The sequence below is a fragment of the Meriones unguiculatus genome, chromosome 3 (assembly GCF_030254825.1).
Source record: "Meriones unguiculatus strain TT.TT164.6M chromosome 3, Bangor_MerUng_6.1, whole genome shotgun sequence".
In the NCBI taxonomy this organism is placed as follows: domain Eukaryota; kingdom Metazoa; phylum Chordata; class Mammalia; order Rodentia; family Muridae; genus Meriones; species Meriones unguiculatus.
In genome coordinates, this window is record NC_083351.1 from 180,359,255 (window position 1) to 180,376,958 (window position 17,704).

General features: G+C 43.6%; 1 protein-coding gene across 2 annotated transcripts; it reads right to left on the reverse strand.

Annotated features, from left to right (window-relative positions):
* Positions 1–7,435: 7,435 nt before the first annotated feature.
* Inip (INTS3 and NABP interacting protein) lies at positions 7,436–17,704 on the reverse strand. Of its 2 annotated transcripts, XM_021664101.2 has the most exons (5): positions 17,471–17,704; positions 16,025–16,105; positions 12,150–12,252; positions 10,113–10,203; positions 7,436–8,632 (listed from the first exon to the last, which is right to left on the reverse strand). In XM_021664101.2, the coding sequence occupies exons 2-5, from the start codon at positions 16,047–16,049 to the stop codon at positions 8,537–8,539; spliced, it is 315 nt and encodes a 104-aa protein (XP_021519776.1). In that variant the 5' UTR covers positions 16,050–16,105; positions 17,471–17,704; the 3' UTR covers positions 7,436–8,536. The 2 variants fall into 2 exon arrangements, with proteins under 2 accessions (XP_021519776.1, XP_021519777.1); XM_021664102.2 differs by lacking the exon at positions 16,025–16,105 and having other exon boundaries at positions 17,471–17,700.

Below are 17,704 nucleotides of genomic sequence, written 5' to 3' on the forward strand. Positions count from 1 at the left end.
CAGAAGAGGACTCTGGACCTTTTTCTCAGTTCCTCAAGGTTGGCTGAGGTGCACAATGCTAATGCAGAGGTAAACACATTCAAATAGGAAGGCCCTGTAAGCTGCAGGGCTTGCTCCTCAGGCAGAATACACATGGCTTCCAATTTTCCACATCCTTCCCTCCAGAAATAGCTATCCTAGCAAGTGGGACATAGTACTTTATTGTGGTCTGATTTGCATTTCCCATGTCAATGGTATCAAACATTTTAATGTATTTTTACTTATTTTTATTTAAATTTAATGTTTACTTATGGCCTTTTTGTTGTTGTTTTCATTTCTCTGAGTTCCTGGCAATCCTGGAACTCACTCCATAGAAGAGGCTAGCCTCAAACTCACAGCTGCACCTGCCTGTGGCCCCTGAGAGCTGGTGTTAAAGCCACCACCACTGAGCTATCTTTGGACTTTTGAGATAGGTTCTATTACATACCTCTGACTGTCCTGGAGCTCACTGTGTAGACCAGATTGACTTCAAACTGAAGAGCTCCACCTGCCTGTGCCTCCCAAGTGCTGGGATTAAAGGCCAACATGCCCCACCTGTTTGCTTGCTTGCTTAGTTAGTTAGTTTTTTGGGACAGGATCTCACTAGGTAGCTCTGGCTGTCCTGGACCTATGTGAATCAGGCTAACCTCAAACTCAAGAGATTGGTGGAGTGCTGAGATTAAAGCACTGCTTTATTCTTCTTTGTTTGATTGGGGTTTTGTTTTTTGGGGGGGGTTTTTTTGTTTGTTTTTGTTTTTTTTCAAGATAGGGTTTCTATGTGTAGTTCTGGCTGCCCTGAAACACTTCGTAGATTATGCTGGCCTCAAACTCAGGGATGTGACCGCCTCTGCCTCCGCAGGGCTGGGGTTAAAGTTGTTCGCCACCAGCCCCTGACCGCTTTACTTATTTTTAAGAGCTCACCGACTGCTTTCCATTCTCCGTGGGAGGTAGGATGGAGAATATGGAAGGAGGAAAAGGCAGGCTGCTGCATAGACCAGGTTAATAATGATGGTGACTTGGAACCACGTGGTAGCGCTGAGAGGTACAGATGCATGAGCTCCTTATATGCCTGGGGCTAGACATTATTGGAGTAAAAGAGGAAAGGAGAAGGAGAGAAGGAAGGAAGGGAAAGAGAGAGAAACGAAAAGCCCTGCGAATGGCCGTTAACCGATGGAGACCCTGGGGCAGTGTGCTGGGAAGGCGACATCCACAGTCAGATTTGGACATGTTAAGTTTGGATGCCCTTTAGGCTTCCATGTGGTAACCAATGGCGATATCAGAGAGTTTGCACAACAGGGTGTTTCAGGTATCTTTTGCCGCATAATGAACTCCTACCTAGCTTCTGAAAGGCCAAGCCCAGTCTTAGATAGCATGCCCTCTGCCATACTGTTTGTCGACATAGGTCAAAAGGACAGCACCTGGGTGAAGGACAGGAAAGAGAGCCCACCTTTTCATAAGAACAGTGGCATATGCGTTGTTAGATCTCAGGGTGTTCATAGATCTAGAAATGAGTTCAAACTGGACTACAGGATTTGAGGCAGTTCGACAAAAGCCAGCATTCCTCAGCAACTTGTGACAGTTTTGTGTCCCCAGGAGTCCTCCTCTGCCACTTATAACCCATGTGATTTCTCCACTCCACACCCTTGCACTGTCTCATCTTTCTTGCAGATAGTTCTGGCCATGTCCATTCTCCTTCTCTCACTGCTCTGGACTCTTGCCAGATGCTTCTGGATATTTTCTCTCTTGCAATAAAAACCTTCCCCCTAATAATGGCCCAGTCATGTTGGCAGTTTCTTTCTTGTGCCTCTTCACATGCGTTCATGGACTGAGAGATTCACTTTAGAGACTAACCACCATGAGGGGAGATGTCAGTAACAGTGACATAAACTGAGAAGTAATCTAAGGACAGCTCCCAAAGCCAAGCTACTCTGGACAGTCTGACACAGAGATGACTATAAGCAAGGGGCTTTTCAAAAGCTCATCTTCAAGGACTTTGATATTCTGCACTTGAAAAGAAAAGCTGTCCAATGGGTCAGAGTGCATGGCTGCCAAGGCAGGAGGAACCTTGAGAGCGTAACCGTGGTTCCAGATGTAAAGTAAAGGTGCTACAGAGAACACAAGCAAGACAAAAATGCACTGCTGGGCTTGAGTGGAACTTCTACAAAAGTAATTTCAAAGAGTTTGTGTTCATTTAAGCTTGAGCTGGGTGGGGGAATCCATAGACAAGGAGAGAATTTGGGTGAGCCAGCACCAGCCACTCTTGGAATTTGTTAGGTGGGGAAGCAGAGGAATGGGGTAGAAATAGAATGAGATGTAAGCCGAGAGGAGACAGCCTTAAAAGAGTGCAAACCCTTTATCATTACAATGAGAAAGCCAGGGAGTAGAAAGAAAAGAGAAGAAAAATCAAAATAAGAACATTAGCCGGGCATGGTGGTAATCAGAGCAGAGACAGGAAGATCACTGTGAATTCAGGCCAGCCTGGTCTACAAAACAAGTCCAGGACAGCAAGGGCTACATAGAGAAACCCTATTTTGGGGGGAAGGGCAAGATTACCAGAGTACATGGCACCCAGGGCAAGGGTTAGTTCTTAGTGGAAAGCTGCTGTAGAAATAGTCAAGTGTCCTGGGGGAGGACAGTTAACCCAAGCTTGAAAGGACACGTCAAAGCGGAGGGTCTTTAACAATGCACACATACAAGTGCTAAAAGCATGGTTCCATTAAGGACACAGGGAACTATGATCTCTGCACAGCCCCAGAACAGGATATGGACTATTGATGGCTCCAGGATGGCAGTAGTCACAGCCTAGGAAGAAGTCAAGGTTCTGATGTAAAGAGGCATGCAGCACTTGACAATGACACTGGTGCATACAGGGATTTAAAACAAAACAAACAAACAAACAAAAAAAAAAAACAGGTTATGAGGGTCAAACCGAGTGTCCTGGGCATTCTACATCCCTCAGTGGCAACTGTGAGCCAGAGACTAACAATTTACAGCCAAGATGTAGACTCATGAGCTGTGTTCTCTTCAGAAGTCCAAAAGACTTGCTGCCTCCAGAGAGGGATACAGGCAAGAATGCAGGTGTCAGGGGCCCTGGGGGAAGGCTGTTGTGCATGTGTATTTCTGTGCTTGAACCCAAAGTCTCACACGTCACAGACGAGGGAAATTATCAGGAAAGGGAAGGTTAGGTACTGGGGAGGCGGGGCTGCAGGGCAAATAGGAATGAGGAAACAAGTTGTGTGACTGAAAGACTACATAGTAATCTACGCTGAAGAAGTCCTGTGTGCTCAGAGAGAAAGCTGTCTCCGCTCTATGGCTGAGGGGACAGCAAGTTCATATACCTTGAATTAACCCTACCTAACTCCAACTTAATGAGAATTTACCACATCCCGAATTGGACATTTCAGAAGGGTAGCCCGCATCTTGGAGTTATTTAATTAAGTCATGTCAGTTACAGGCCCAGGAATGTCACCGACGAGGTTTACCTCCTCTGCTCTGCCACTTGGAGTGGTGCCTTTATTCCTAAGTTTGGTTCCACGGCCTGGCCACCTGGTTGCCATCTGAAGAGCATCCCTTTTGGAACTTTTCTCAGAACGGTAAGAATGCAACTTTCCCAAAATCCCAGCAAACTCTCCCAGTTTCATCTGAATGAGCCCTGTGCTCTGGAAATGTGCAGACTGGCTCAGGCAGCACTTCCTAACAGGCGGGACCTACCTCCCTGACACTTTGCAATAGGGAATTGCACTGCTTCATGAGGCATGTAAGGCGCACTTCCATAGACGTGGCTGAGTCAGCTCCCATACAAGAAAACACGGCCAAAATGATGACTGTTAGGAAGAACATAACAGGAAGAAGAGCTGTGTGAAGATTAAATCAATACCCTGAGAACTGGCCTTCTCCTTAAAGCGTTCTTGGAGACAGAGCTAAAAAAGAAACCTGAAGAGAATATAGGTAGATACGGGAGGAAAGCTAAGAGCAAAATCTAGGAAAAGGGTCCAAAATGCAATGGAAAAGACAGCAGAGACCAATGGAGTAGAGGTGAGCTGAATTAGTCATGTTCTGTGGTGCCTCCCAAGCTCGCCTTTTTCTAAGAGCCAATGGGGGCCAAATTTATTCATCTCTATACCCGACTATGCCCCTGCATGTTCATGGCCCCCAGAACTCCAGCATGACTCTACCCTAGGCTCAGGTTCACTTTGACGCATCAGGGCTGGTGACTGAATTCAGGACCTCGTGTATACTCAGCTCTACCAATGGACTACCTTTCCAGTCACCCAAGTCATTTCTAGTATCACACAAACCCACGCTCCAGCTCACTTGCACCGTGGTAGCTCCACGATGACCCTACACCTGATGTCCTCCTGCCTCCATGGAGACATTGCCTTTGGCTTGAATGTTTCTGTTTTGTTTCTTTTTTGAGATAGGGTTTCTCTGTGTAGCCTTGGCTGTACTGGCCTAGCTTTGTAGACCAGGCTGGCCTCGAAATCAGAGATCCATCTGTCTCTGCCTCCCTGAGTGCTGGGATTACAAGAGTGCATCACCACGCCTGGCGAATGTTGCCTTTTCTGTCTCAGATTACTCCATCTTGTAAATTCAGATGTGTTCTCTAACAGAACCATCACTTGTCCTTTCACACACATGTCCTCAGTTCTCTCACCACATTCACTAATACTAGGGTTATTTTTGCCTGAAATGGTGATTCATTAGCACAGTGACGGTGCTCTCCCTCCTGGTGGTCCTTGCATGTCCTGGACTCGCTTTGTAGACCAGGCTGGCCTCCAACTCACAGCGATCCACCTGCCACTGTCTTCCTGAGCGTTGGGATTACAGGCGTGCGCCACCACATCTGGCTCCACTCGTTATTTACTCTTCTGAAAAAAACTGCAGCAGCCACATGCACTGCCATGAGTAAGGAAGGTACTTCCTAATTACTATTGGTAGGACTCAATCAAATTCTCAGCTCCCATTCTGTTCCTCTTCTGTTCTCAGAATTCTATCTTGCCAAAGCCCTTGCCTAGCTGGGCTTAGACCTCATCTAAGGCTCACTTTCCACTGCAAAAGCAAAGAATTGAGATGATTTCATGAAATAGCCCACAGGTTGAGGGTTAGGAATCAAAAACTATACCTATCTTTAAAACTACTGAGCCATTTCAGTTTTATTCTGGCATCATAAAAAGTACTGCCATCTCAATTATTTGGTGGCTTTCAAAATTTACTTTCCATCCATGTCTCATTAAAAAACAAACAAATAACAACAAACAGCTGGGAATCCCAGCACTCAGGGAGGCAGGTAGATCTTTGAGTTCGAGGCCAGCTGGTCTACAAAGTGAGTCCAGCACACCAAGACTATAGAGAAACCCTGTCTCGAGAAAAAATCAAAACACAAAAAACAAACCCACATATACATACAAATCACCTTTTTGGGAACTAAGGAGATGGCTCAAGTTGTAAACGACAAGCAATGTGATGTTAAATTCAACCTCCAGCACCCACACAAAAGCCTGGGACATACCTGTCCCAGTACTAACAAGGAAGAGGATCCCTGGGACTTGATGACCAGCCAGTCTAGCAAAATCAGTGAGCTCTGGGCTCAGTGTGAAACCCTATTTTAAAAATAAGACAGAAAAAAAATTATGTTACAACCAAGGTTGGGTGTGTGTATGTATTCTTCCATTCATTTCTTCAACAAGCAGGTATAAATACCCCAACACACCAGGCACTATTCTAAATGGGGCACATTACTGAAGTAAGAGTACTCGGAGGGACAAAACCCAAACTTCTTACCCTTGAAGACTTATATACTAGAATAGAATGTCAACTAAATACGCATTAGAGTTGCAGAACATTCATGAAACTAAAGTGCCTATTAACACATGCAGTTTTTTTTAATTTAATGCTGATACAACACATTAAACCACTAAGCTACCTTCTCAACTCATAAACATGCTGTCTTCTACTTAAAAAAAAAAAATGTTGGCCTACACAAGTCTGACAATAGTCAACCGTGTGCTGCTCCTATTGTTTTTGTTTTTTGAGACAGGATTTCTGAGTAGTCATGGCTGTCCTGGACTCTCTGGTGACCATGCTGTCCTTGAACTCACAGAGATCCGCCTGCTTCTGAGTACTAAGATCAAAGGCGAGCACCACCACTGCCCAGTGCTGTTACCATTTTATAGATGGCATGGTATGCAAAAAGATTAAGTGATTTACGTAAATTCACCTACCCATGATCCCAGAGAAACGGCACTGGAATCTCACCTTAGACCTTCAACTGAGTCTAATCCTATCTTTAACACTGCAGTTTTATCTCTGAAACTCATTTGTTTTCACTGTATTTTGGGGGTTGTGGGGAGTACGGTCTTACTCTGTAGCCCAGGCTGGCCTTGAACCCATAGTGATTCTCCTGCCTCATGTGAGGACTAGGATTACAAGCTCGAACCACCTACACTGGGCTTGACTGCAGTTCTGACCTTCGTCGGGAGTTCCCCTCACTCCCTTGCCAGTTATATCCCTACTTACTTCTAAGTAACCAGACTGCAGTGTACTCCAAGAGGCCTCTCCTGTGCCATAACCGTCTACACGTAGGTCCCTGCGATCTTTCTGTCCCTCACACACAGTACATGCCACAGTAGGTATTAGTAGTTACACAACGCAGAGAAGCAGTGGGAAGTCCTCCTCTTAGGGGAATGGCACAGTCAGCATGGCAGAATCTAGAACCACCTCTGAGATGAGCCTCGGAGCACGCCTAGGGGAATCACCTTGACAGCATCAGCACAGGCAGATGATCCACCCACGGTTGAATGGCACCACTCCCTGGCGAGAATACTGGTTTGTATGGAGACAGCAGCAGCATTTGTTCTTTGTCCTTCATGTCTTAACAGTGAATGAGATGTGACCAATTGCTTTAAGCTCCTGCTGCCTTAATCTTTCCTATGATGATGGACTGTGTCTTGAACTGTGAGTCAAAATAAGCCTTTTCTCCCTTAAGCTGTTTCCATCAGGGTATTTTATCTCAAACACAGGAAAGGAAAACAGGAACCTAGATTACAAAGTCACAGAGTAGGCACAGGCTTCAACAGTGGAAAAAAACATACATGTTTTGTCTTTCTCACATCACTACTAGAAGGAGCCCAAATTGAAGATGGATGGGCTTTTGAAGGATAGGAACAAGAGGGTCCCTGGGTCAGCAGCAAGCACAAGGGTACCATTCTGCGATGGGAAGCAGAGTTATAGCTAGGAGAGTCCCATCTTACTCAGGTGGAGAAATCAGTTCAGGTTCCTAAGAGGCAGAGCCTCTTCTAGAACTGCTCACTATTGCTTCGATTACTTTGAGCAAGACAGTGCTATGTGGTTGGTGAGAACACCTGCAGGGGCTACACCAGAGACACCGGCGAGGAAGACAGTAAGTTACACAAGGTCATGAGGTTTGGGGCTTCTCAATGAAACAATACATTCATAGCAATGCCAGGTCCTTACAAGAAATATAATTTTGTTCATGACATTTTTATGCAAGATGTTACAGAACCCATGCTTTTCAGACTTTAATCAAATTCTAATTTTATAGGACAGGAAATTATATATGTAGGGTAGAAAATATATATGTAAATAAGCACCTCAGTTCTTGTTAAAGTTTGGCGCTGTTAAGCAACTTGCTTAACCTAAGTCTCTATTTAAAAATAACTTAAAATGTATTAATTTGTCTAAGTTTTCGATTAGATAATATTTTCTATTTTGAAAATAAAACCACTCAAGCACAGCACTTACACAGAGACATGAAGTGAGAATTCACACACATTTAAAACCACCATATTGCTTAAGCTGCAGTTCATGAGTGTTTAGTCACATCATTGATAGTAGCATTTATTTTAAAAAGATTTAAGATCGGTTGGTAACTTAATATGATTTGGAGTCTTCTTTTAAAATTCAGAGTAGGAGAACTAGTTATTAGCTTAGAGCATATTTCTGGATAGGATGTTTAACACAAGAAACCACAAATAAGCGTGTAAGCTCATTGTTCACATTTTTAAAAAGCATCTTGTCTTTACATTTAGGACTGTTAATGGCTCTTTTGTCTGCTTCTGTCTTTGTTTTTTGAGGTGCAGTCTCATATACCTCAGAGTGGTCTCGGAGTCCCTCCTAGGCAAGGATGGCCTTGAACTTTTGATCTTTTGCCTCTGTTTCTCTAGAGCTGGGGTTGTAGCATGCGCAGTGTTGTGCTGCACCTGTGCAGTGCTGGGGCCAAACCCAGGGCTTCATGCATGATGCATTCAGTCCAGCTTGGTGAAGTCAAGTGACTACACAGGAGACTCAGTCAGGCCCGACGCCCAGCACAACCAATTCCTCCAACGGCAGTGCTTCCCAAGTCCTCAGCATCCCAGCTGCCCTTCTTTCTCCACGCTCACGTACGCCTTTCTTTAAAGAAACAGAAACTAAGTTCTCCAAAATTCTGAAAGTTTGTATAGAGCTGAGTGAGAGCTTTGACATTCGATATCACACGGTCCTTTTATCACAGACGCTTTCTTCATTCCGGGTCAAGGCGCGGTAAAACCGGGAGAATAAGATTTCCAAAGGCAGAGTCTTGCGTTATGAAGTATCCAGATGAGTGTGCATGAGCGTGCTGAGAAAGATTAAAACAAAACAGAACAGAAACCCAAAACAGTTATGCTATTCAGTCACAACTGTTCAACCACGGCATTAAAATTCCTTGTCCTTTCTGAATTCCCAAGTTCTAATTTATAATACAACTCTTTGTTTACACAGGACAACAGCACATTCAGATTAACATACTGCAGCAGGCACTCATTTAGCAGACTATTTATCTCCTCGGGACTCTCCTCCATCAGCAGACATGACTGCTTTGTTCTTGGAATGAGGGAAAGCAGCAGCAAAGGTCATGAGACAAAATGCCTGAGAAAGAGGAGGAGCTCCAAAAGGGATGACAGTAGTGACCACTGATGATTAAAATCCACCAACAATGAGACAATGTTGGAACATAACTAATTTAAAAACTATCAGTATGCCTGGAGATAACCTAGAACCCCTGCAGATGTAGCCCATGGCAGCTCAGTGTCCAGGTGGGTTCCCTAGTAAGGGGAATAGTGGCTGGCTCTTTGATCACCTCCCCCAGAGGGGGGAGCAGTGTTACCAGGCCACAGAGGAAGACAATGCAGCCAGTCCTGATGAGACCTAAATAGGCTAGGGTCAGAGGGAAGGGGAGGAGGACCTCCCCTATCAGTTGACTCGGGGAGGGGCACAGGGGGAAAAGAGAGAAAAAGAGAGAGGGAGGATGGGATTGGAAGGGGGCTATAGCTGGGATACAAAGTGAATAAATTATAATTAATTTAAAAATTAATAAAATATCAGTAATTTCCCTCTTGCTTTAAAAAAAAAAAAAGACTGTTTTTAGTCATGTGAAATGAGATGATGCTTATGATGTCCTTTCCTATTCTGGGATTCTGCTCAACTTTCCAATTTTTATTTTTAAGTTTTTATGAGATTGGGTTTTGCTACGTAGCCTAGAACTCAAGACCCTCCTAGGTCTGATATTGTAGGGTTATAGAGATTACCCTATCCAAAAAAGAAAAAAGATGTTTAGTCCAAGGTCTCTGGGAATCATAAGCTATCCAAGAGGAATGTAATACTGAAGCGATTACTTTGAAGAATGTCTCCAAGCTGGACCATCACATTTCTAGCACAACAGTATGAGCCTTTAAATATTTTCCATGTAAGCAGTGCAGACCATTACAAAAATACCTAAACAGTAAACCAAGAACACAATCAGAGCAAGTAATGGTGTGACAAATTTAAAGACATATATGGTACTATTAAAAACTAGCCAGTTCAGTTTTTGTCAACAAGAAATCCCTTGGCAAAGCCCAGCAGAGAATCAATCATGGCTGCATTAAGACCGTGAAAGATACTTTCATTACTACCACACTGGTCCTTCACTCCATCTGGGCATCAATGAGCATTGACAAACCACTGTAGTTATGTGTGGAAACAGTTTACTGATACTGCTCCACTAAGATACATAGTAAGGCTAGGCTGGCTCCCAGAGCTGGAACTCTCCACTGAAATTGTCAGTTCACTTTGCTCACCTGCAAAGCTGCCTTCTGCTGGGCTGCAATGTGCTGCTGCTCAGCATGGTCCCGGAAGTCCTTATTAAGAGAGGGTCTGGAGAGGGAGATGCTAAAACGGAAATCTTGGTTACTTGGTTACCAAACACAGAGATATCCTTATCTTTTTAAAAATTTAAATCATTATCCAAGGGGATTTATTAGAGATTGGCATTTTTTTACTTTTACTTTGTATTTATTTATTTATTTTTGGTTTTTGAGACAGGGTTTCTCTATGTAGCCCTGGCTATACGGGACTTGATTTATAGACCAGGCTGGCCTTCAACTCACAGAGATCTACCTGCCTCTGCCTCCCAAGAGCTGAGATTAAAGGCATGTGCAGCCACCACACACAGCCAGATTGGCACATTTTTATTATAGTAAATTACTTTTAAAACTGAGGCACCCCGACAGGTGAGGTGGCACACACCTGTAATCCCAGCACTCAGGGAGGCAGAGGCAGGTGGATCTCTGTGACTTTGAGGCCAGCCTGTCTACAAAGTGAGTCCAGGACAGCCAAGACTACATAAAGAAACCTGTCTCAAAAAAAAAAGAAAGAAAGAAAAGAAAAAAGAAAAACAAAACAAAACAAAACACTGAGGTGCAGCTAACACATAAAAATTGTTTATATTTATGGTATGTTATGTTTTAATAATATACATACATTAAAATTATTAAATCAAACTGAATAACCTATCACGTCATATGCCAATATTTTTATTCTGAGATACCAGATCTGAGTAATTTTCAGTTACACCTAATTATTAAGTAATCACCACGCTGTATGACAAATCTGAAGAGATGCCATCTGGTGGTTTGGGTCTCTGGGCGTGGCACTAGAAACCACAGGCAAGGCCTGAAGTCCACTGAGCTAAGCTAAGCCCTAAGCCTTTACAGACTTACACTGAATCATACAGTTTTCATTATATATGCACTTAAAAAGGGTCCTGGGGTAGAATCCAGGCTGCCAGGCTTAGAGGCAAGAGCCCTCCTCACCACTGCGCCGTCTCAGGCCCTGTGGATTCTTTGTAGTATAAAAAAGTTGCTAAGCTGAATATGGTGGCGCGCTCATAAAATCAGCCCTTAAGGGTGGATACAGGAAAATCTAGAGTTCCAAGCCAGCCAAGACTACCCAGCACACCGTATGTCATAAAACTTAAAATAAAAAGTTAAGGGCTGGAGATGGCTCAGTGGTTAAGAGCAGTGTCTGCTCTTCCAGTGGATCCAGGTTCAATTCCTAGCACCCACATGGCAGGTCACAACTGTCTGTAACTCCAGTTCCAGGGGATCCAACACCTTCACACAGATAAACATGCATGCAAAAATCCCAATTGCATAAAAAACAAAACGAAAACTAGAAAACTTCTAGAATAAACGTACTCCCTTCTTCTTCCCATCATCTACAATAGGAAAGCCTATGTTATTTGCATGGGATTTCAAATAATCTATTACATAGATTTCATAATTTATAGCCCCATCATCCTTATTATTTTATTCTTTTGTTTGTTTTTTGTTTTCTGAGGCACGGTTTCTCTCTGTAGCCTTGGCTGTCCTAGAACTAGCTTTGTGGATAGGCTGGCCTCAAACTCCCAGAGATCCACCTACCTCTGCCTTCCAAGAGCTGGGATTAAAGGCATGCACCACCACACCAGACACTAACATCTTTAAAAAAACAGCTTGATGCTTGTCAACAGTAAAATCTTACTTCACTGTCTGTATGATAATTAAACTTATGACCATCGTCCATACAGGTTGAACAACTATGAATTAAAAAAAAAAAAAACCTGATAGTCACTTGTTGATGAGATTCTAGAAAGTTGGCACTGGGTTATATGGATATGCAGAACAAATCTCAGACCACAGCAGTTGTGGGGAAATGTAATGTATGACATAATGGGAATGAGCAGACTATGAACACAATTAGGAATTTGGTAAGGGAAGCTAATTCTCACAGTAAAATGAGACCTCCAAAGAGTGTAAGCATGATTAGTAATGACACCTCCAAAGAATAGTCAATACCTAGCTCCAGGGTGACTTGTTGAAGATTGGTTCTGCATAAGTAATTTTCTTTTCTCTTTGTCCAGTTCAGCCAAAATCGCAACTCTATTTTTATTTTGAAAACCTAAAGAAAAGAAGAGAAGGGGAATAAGAAGCATTTTAGACCTGAGCCATGTAGAAACCAGAAAGCAAAATGCCTACTTATTCTCTAACATGGTCATGAATTCACAAGTAAGTTCTTTCTCCTTACTGGCCATTTCCAAGCAACTTTAAGAGCATAATGCATTACCAGATGTGGTGGCATGCATCTGTAATCCCAGCACTTGTGAGGTGGACTACAAGGCCAGCCTAGGCTACTTGAGACCCTGTCTTTTAAAACAAACAGTGGAGGTGAGAGGGACTAGCTCAGTTAGTGGAGTGTTAGCTGCACATGCACAAACCCTGGATCCGACCTCCAACACAGTATAAACTAGCTGTGGTGATGCACACCTACACCTGTGAGACAGAGGCAGAAAGATCAGAGTTCAAGGTTACCAACTTTGCTTTTGCAACACATATTCAAGGTCAGTCTAGACGACACCTGACTTTGAAGCTCCAGAAGGTGGTGCAGCTTAAAATACAAGCCTGACGGATGCATTTGTTCCCTCTACTAAAACTCCGAATTAAGTAGGGCTCAAATGGGACCCTTCCTGGGAGCTATGCCAATATATTCCTATACAGGACCCTAAAATTAGGAGAAAGCACTCAGTGTGCTCTCCAAGTCAACATCACCCATTGGATCTCCAGGTCGTCCAGTCAGCACTATTCTGAGGAAACTAGGGCAGTTTCCACTCCTCCATGTCTATTGCACAGGCTCTTTCTGAAATCAAGCTGGACTGATCGGGCTGCCACCTTTACCAATAAGAAGAACTGGTGCAAAACAGGGCAGCGGGCTAGATGCTTCTATAAGGAAGGGGGCTTGCCACACAGGCTGGGTCCCAGCAGAGGTGGAAGGAGAGAACAGAGCCTTCTGACTTCCACACCAGGGCATGCCTGCCTACACACACACACACGTATGTGTAAAATCTAAAAACAAAAAGATCTACAGAAATGGAACCTTAGCCAAATTCTAGTTTGATGGTCTCCCTCTGCATATCAAATTTCTCCAAAATGGGTAAAATTCTTAAGATATTACAACTTATGAATCATATAATTATTGAGAAATTACCAAATGTTCCACACAACACTGGATTATATAAGACTTCAGTGACTGTCAAAAGCTTATCAAACCTAGAAATTCGGATTACAGCTATACTATGGAAAACTGCCAGATCTGAAAGAGGTTAGGTTTTGTTTTTTGTTTTTGTTTGTTTGTTTTGCTATCTTAAAATATTTGAGAAGGGCCAGCTGGCTCAAGGCTTGATGAAAAGCCCATCAACCTGAGTGTGATCCCAGGATAGATGGTAGAGAGAACCAATTCCTGTAAGCTGTCTCCTGACCTCCACACACAAGTACGCAAATACAAATCAATTTTTTAAAAAAGGTATTTTGCCTGCATGTGTATCTGTATGCCACACATGTGCCAGCTGCCTGAGAATGCGAAGTGAGCGCACAGAATTACAGACCGGACCTAAAGGCAGTTGTGAGCTGCCACACAGGTGGTGGGAATTGAACCCAGGTCTTCTGAAGGAGCAGCCACTACTCTTAGCCACTGAGCCATCTCTACAGTCCCTAAATTTTAAAACGTTAAAAAAGGGAGTTCCAGGCCAGCCAGGGCTAAACATGAAATCCTGTCTTAAAATAAAGAAATCAACTTCAAAAGTGTTCCTTTGTTAACTTTGTACTGAGGATCCTCAAGTCTATAGACCATGACAGACTCCCTCTGCTGGTGTCCAATAGTAGCAGCTCCATAGAAACAGAATTCTTAACAAAGTAACTAAAGTCAAATGACTGGACAACTGGGGGTTGTCACAGTAGATCTGACTATGAGCCAACCAAAAGCAACACTAATAATATTTGTTCCTACTGCAAAGGGAAAAGTTACCAGAAAATTTTGATAACAGAATGAGATAATTTCAAATGTTTTCATTGTGAATGCATTGTGTGGATTTTTTTTTTCTTTCTTTCCTAAATAGACTTCTCTTAGTTTGCATTTGGCCCAGTTTGGCAGGAGTTAGGGGGTACTGAGGATCAAATACAAATTACTTCAATCTGAACTTTTCTAACTTAATTTTTAAAAGAAGTTAAGACCATATATATAAATGTTTACCCGTGCTAACGGGTCCAACATACCTAAAAGGCAAACAGTTCAGCCTGCTATGGAGAGACCTATTTCAAGTAGTATGCATAAAAGTTACAGAGTGCTAATACTTTCTAAAGACTACATTTTAAGAGCCAGGTGTGGTGGTGGCACCCGCTTTTAATCCCAGTACTAGGGACAGGCAGTTCTGTGTTGGAGGTCAGCCTGGTCTATAAAGTAAGTTCCAGACTGCCAAGACAACATAGCAAGACTCTGCCTCTAAATAAGTAAATAAATAAATAAATATTTGATTTGAATCTGGCATATACTTGTAATGGCAGCAGTTGGGAGGTGGAAACAAGAAGACCACAAGTTCAACACATAGCCCTCAAAAAGCTAAAAAACCAAGCAAAAAAAAAAAAACAAAAAAAAAAAAAAACAAAAACAAACCAACCTGAATAAAATAAATTTTTACTTCAACAAAACATTTTTTAAAAATTTTCTTAACAGCATCAGATGCCAAACTTAATTAAAAGATAGTAACAGGTAAAATGACTGAGTTGTTTACAGCAATGAAGATAAAGGTATGGTTATTATCTGACGACAGTTTTATAAAAAACGCTGATTTCAAGTAAAAGAAGCCAGAGGATGAAGTTTATGAGTTGGGGAGATGGTTCAGTGGTTAAGCACTTGTTCCCAAAACCATGAGAACCGGGGTTTAGATTCCTAGAACCCACATACTTGCTGTGTGGGCACAATGACCCACCTGCAATCTCAGCCTTGGAAGGCGGAAAGAGGGGATCCCTAGAGCAAGCTGGCTAGCCAGAGTAGCCCTGTCAGCGAGCTCCGGAGAGACCCTGCCTCAATGAACTGGGTGAGAGTGATGGAAGATGATTCCCGATGTCAACCTCTAGTCTCCACATGCACGCATGCCCGACCCACACACATGCACCCACAGACATGCAAACATGCACTTACACAGATGCACACTATACAAAAATAAATGGATGGGCTGGAGAGATGGCTCAGAGGTTAAGAACACTGGCTGTTCTACCAAAGGTCCTGAGTTCAATTCCCAGCAACCACATGGTGGCTCACAACCATCTATAATGAAATCTGGTGCCCTCTTCTGCCCTGCAGACACACATACAGGCAGAACACTGTATAAATAATAAATAAATAAATCTTAAAAAAAAAAAAATTTAAAAAATAAAAAAATAAAAAAAATAAATGGAAAACGGGGAAAAAAGTTTACAATGTGACTCACTAATCTTAACAATTAAAATACAGAATTAGGGGCTGGAGAGATGGCTCAAGAGCTTAAGAGCGCTGGCTGCTCTTCCAGAGGTCCTAAGTTCAATTCCCAGCAACCACATGGTGGCTCACAACCATCTACAATAAGATCTGGTGCCCTCCTCTGGAGTTAGAGTGTACATGCATACAGAACATTGTGTACATAATAAATCTTTAAAAAATAATAAATACAGAATTAGTAATATTAAAAAATGTGTAGCTGATACAGTGTTAAAATGATTTTAAATCGGGGGTTTCACTTTGCTATTCATGCTTTAATTCTGGAGGCAGGAGCTGTTCTGTACTAGATTTTCTCTACTTCAAATACATTCACTGGATGGGAGGGGAAGTCTCTAGTAATAACAGAAATCCCAGCATGCATTACCTTGTCCTGAAGGATTTGCTGCCATCTTCCTATTCTGTTTCAATTATATTCAGTGGCCACTGATCAGCACTTTACAATCATCTGTAAAAAAATTTATGTGCACACATAAAATGCACTGGCCTTCATTACAGTCTCAAAATTGTGAAGAACAGCTAGGCTGAGTTCGGTTTCTTAGTCTCTTCAGAAAGATATATGCAAAAAGCACAGACTTAAATCAGAAATTTAACTCTGCAAATTCCTCAAGCACTTTATTAAAAAGAACACTTTAGTCTTAAAATTGTTTCTACCAACATTTAGTTACTTTATTTTACATCGTTAAGATGTATTTACCACATATATCAACCTTTTTAAAGTATCCATATGATCAATGCTAGGAAGAAAACTAAAATTCTGTAAAAATCACTGTCCATTTAAAAACATATCCCATCATTTGCTGTGCTGGTGAAAGAAAAAAAAAAAAAAAAGAACCTTAAAAGTATCTAATCTTCAACACATACTGTGTAAGATGTTTCCAAAAAAAAAAAAAAGTTTTTAATGAGCAGTTGTATGTATGTGGAGGTTAACTGTCACAAAACTAAGTAAGCACACTAGGACTCCTGGTTTCTTTGTGTGTGTGGTGTATACCCATTGGTGAGCATGAGCGAGCAGGCCAGGAAAAGGCACTGGATGCCTTGCTCTATCACTCTCCACCTTGCTCCCTCGAAACAGGGTCTCTCGCTGAGCCTGGGGCTAGGACGGCAGCCAGGAATCCTCACTAATTCTCCGGTCTCCGCCTCCCTCAGCGCTGGGGTCCAGGCCCTCCAGCCACAGCGGCGAGTCCAACAGACCCTAGGGCTTGGGCAGCAAGTGCTCTTACCAGCTGGGCCATCTCTCCAACTCCAAGCCTGCTTATTTCTAAGTTTAGAAAATAAGTTCTGTATTAGGCCGGGCCGAAATCGCAAGGCAAGTTCGTCCCTTGAGTTTCATTCAAGCAATCACACGGGGTGGGGGAGGAGAAAAACCAATTTAACCGATGCGCTCTTGAAAATCGAGATGGCACAAAGCGGTAATTCCAGCACCCGGGAGGATGAGGCCAAAGAACCGCCGAGCAACAGGCCAACCCGGACTACAAAACCCGGTCTCGAAAACAAAACAAGGCGCCAACAGGGTTGCGGAAGTAGAGAACTATTGTTGAGCGAAGGGCGCGGGATCGAAGCAGAAGCCAGGTACTTAGGACTCGCGTGTCTGGCGGCCGGGGCACAGCGTGAGAGAAGCCGAGCGAACGGTGAAAGCAGTCGGGGCCACCCTGAGGAAGGGCAGGGTGTCCCAGGAGGCCTGCCCGCGGGCGAGCCGAGCGGAACCAAACGGGAAGTGAGAAGCCCACGCCCGCCAGTCCGCGCGGGGCCGCCGCCCCGAGGCCCGCACTCGGCCACACTTCTCCTAGCGTCAGCAGTCCGTTTTACTCACCTGGATGCGAGGACCCTCGAGAAACCTCGCTCCCCGGGCGCCGACGTGCAGGGGGGCGCGCCCGCGTAGAACCCGGCGAGAGCGCTGCAAGGTGCCGCACTACAACATTCCCGCCGGCACCAGCTTCCGCCTCCTGACTGACGGGGCCCGTGGGGCGGAAGTCCCGCCTGCCGCCTGGACGCCACGGAGCCTGCTCTAGGTGATTCGTGGTTTACACGCTTCTCCGACGAGAAA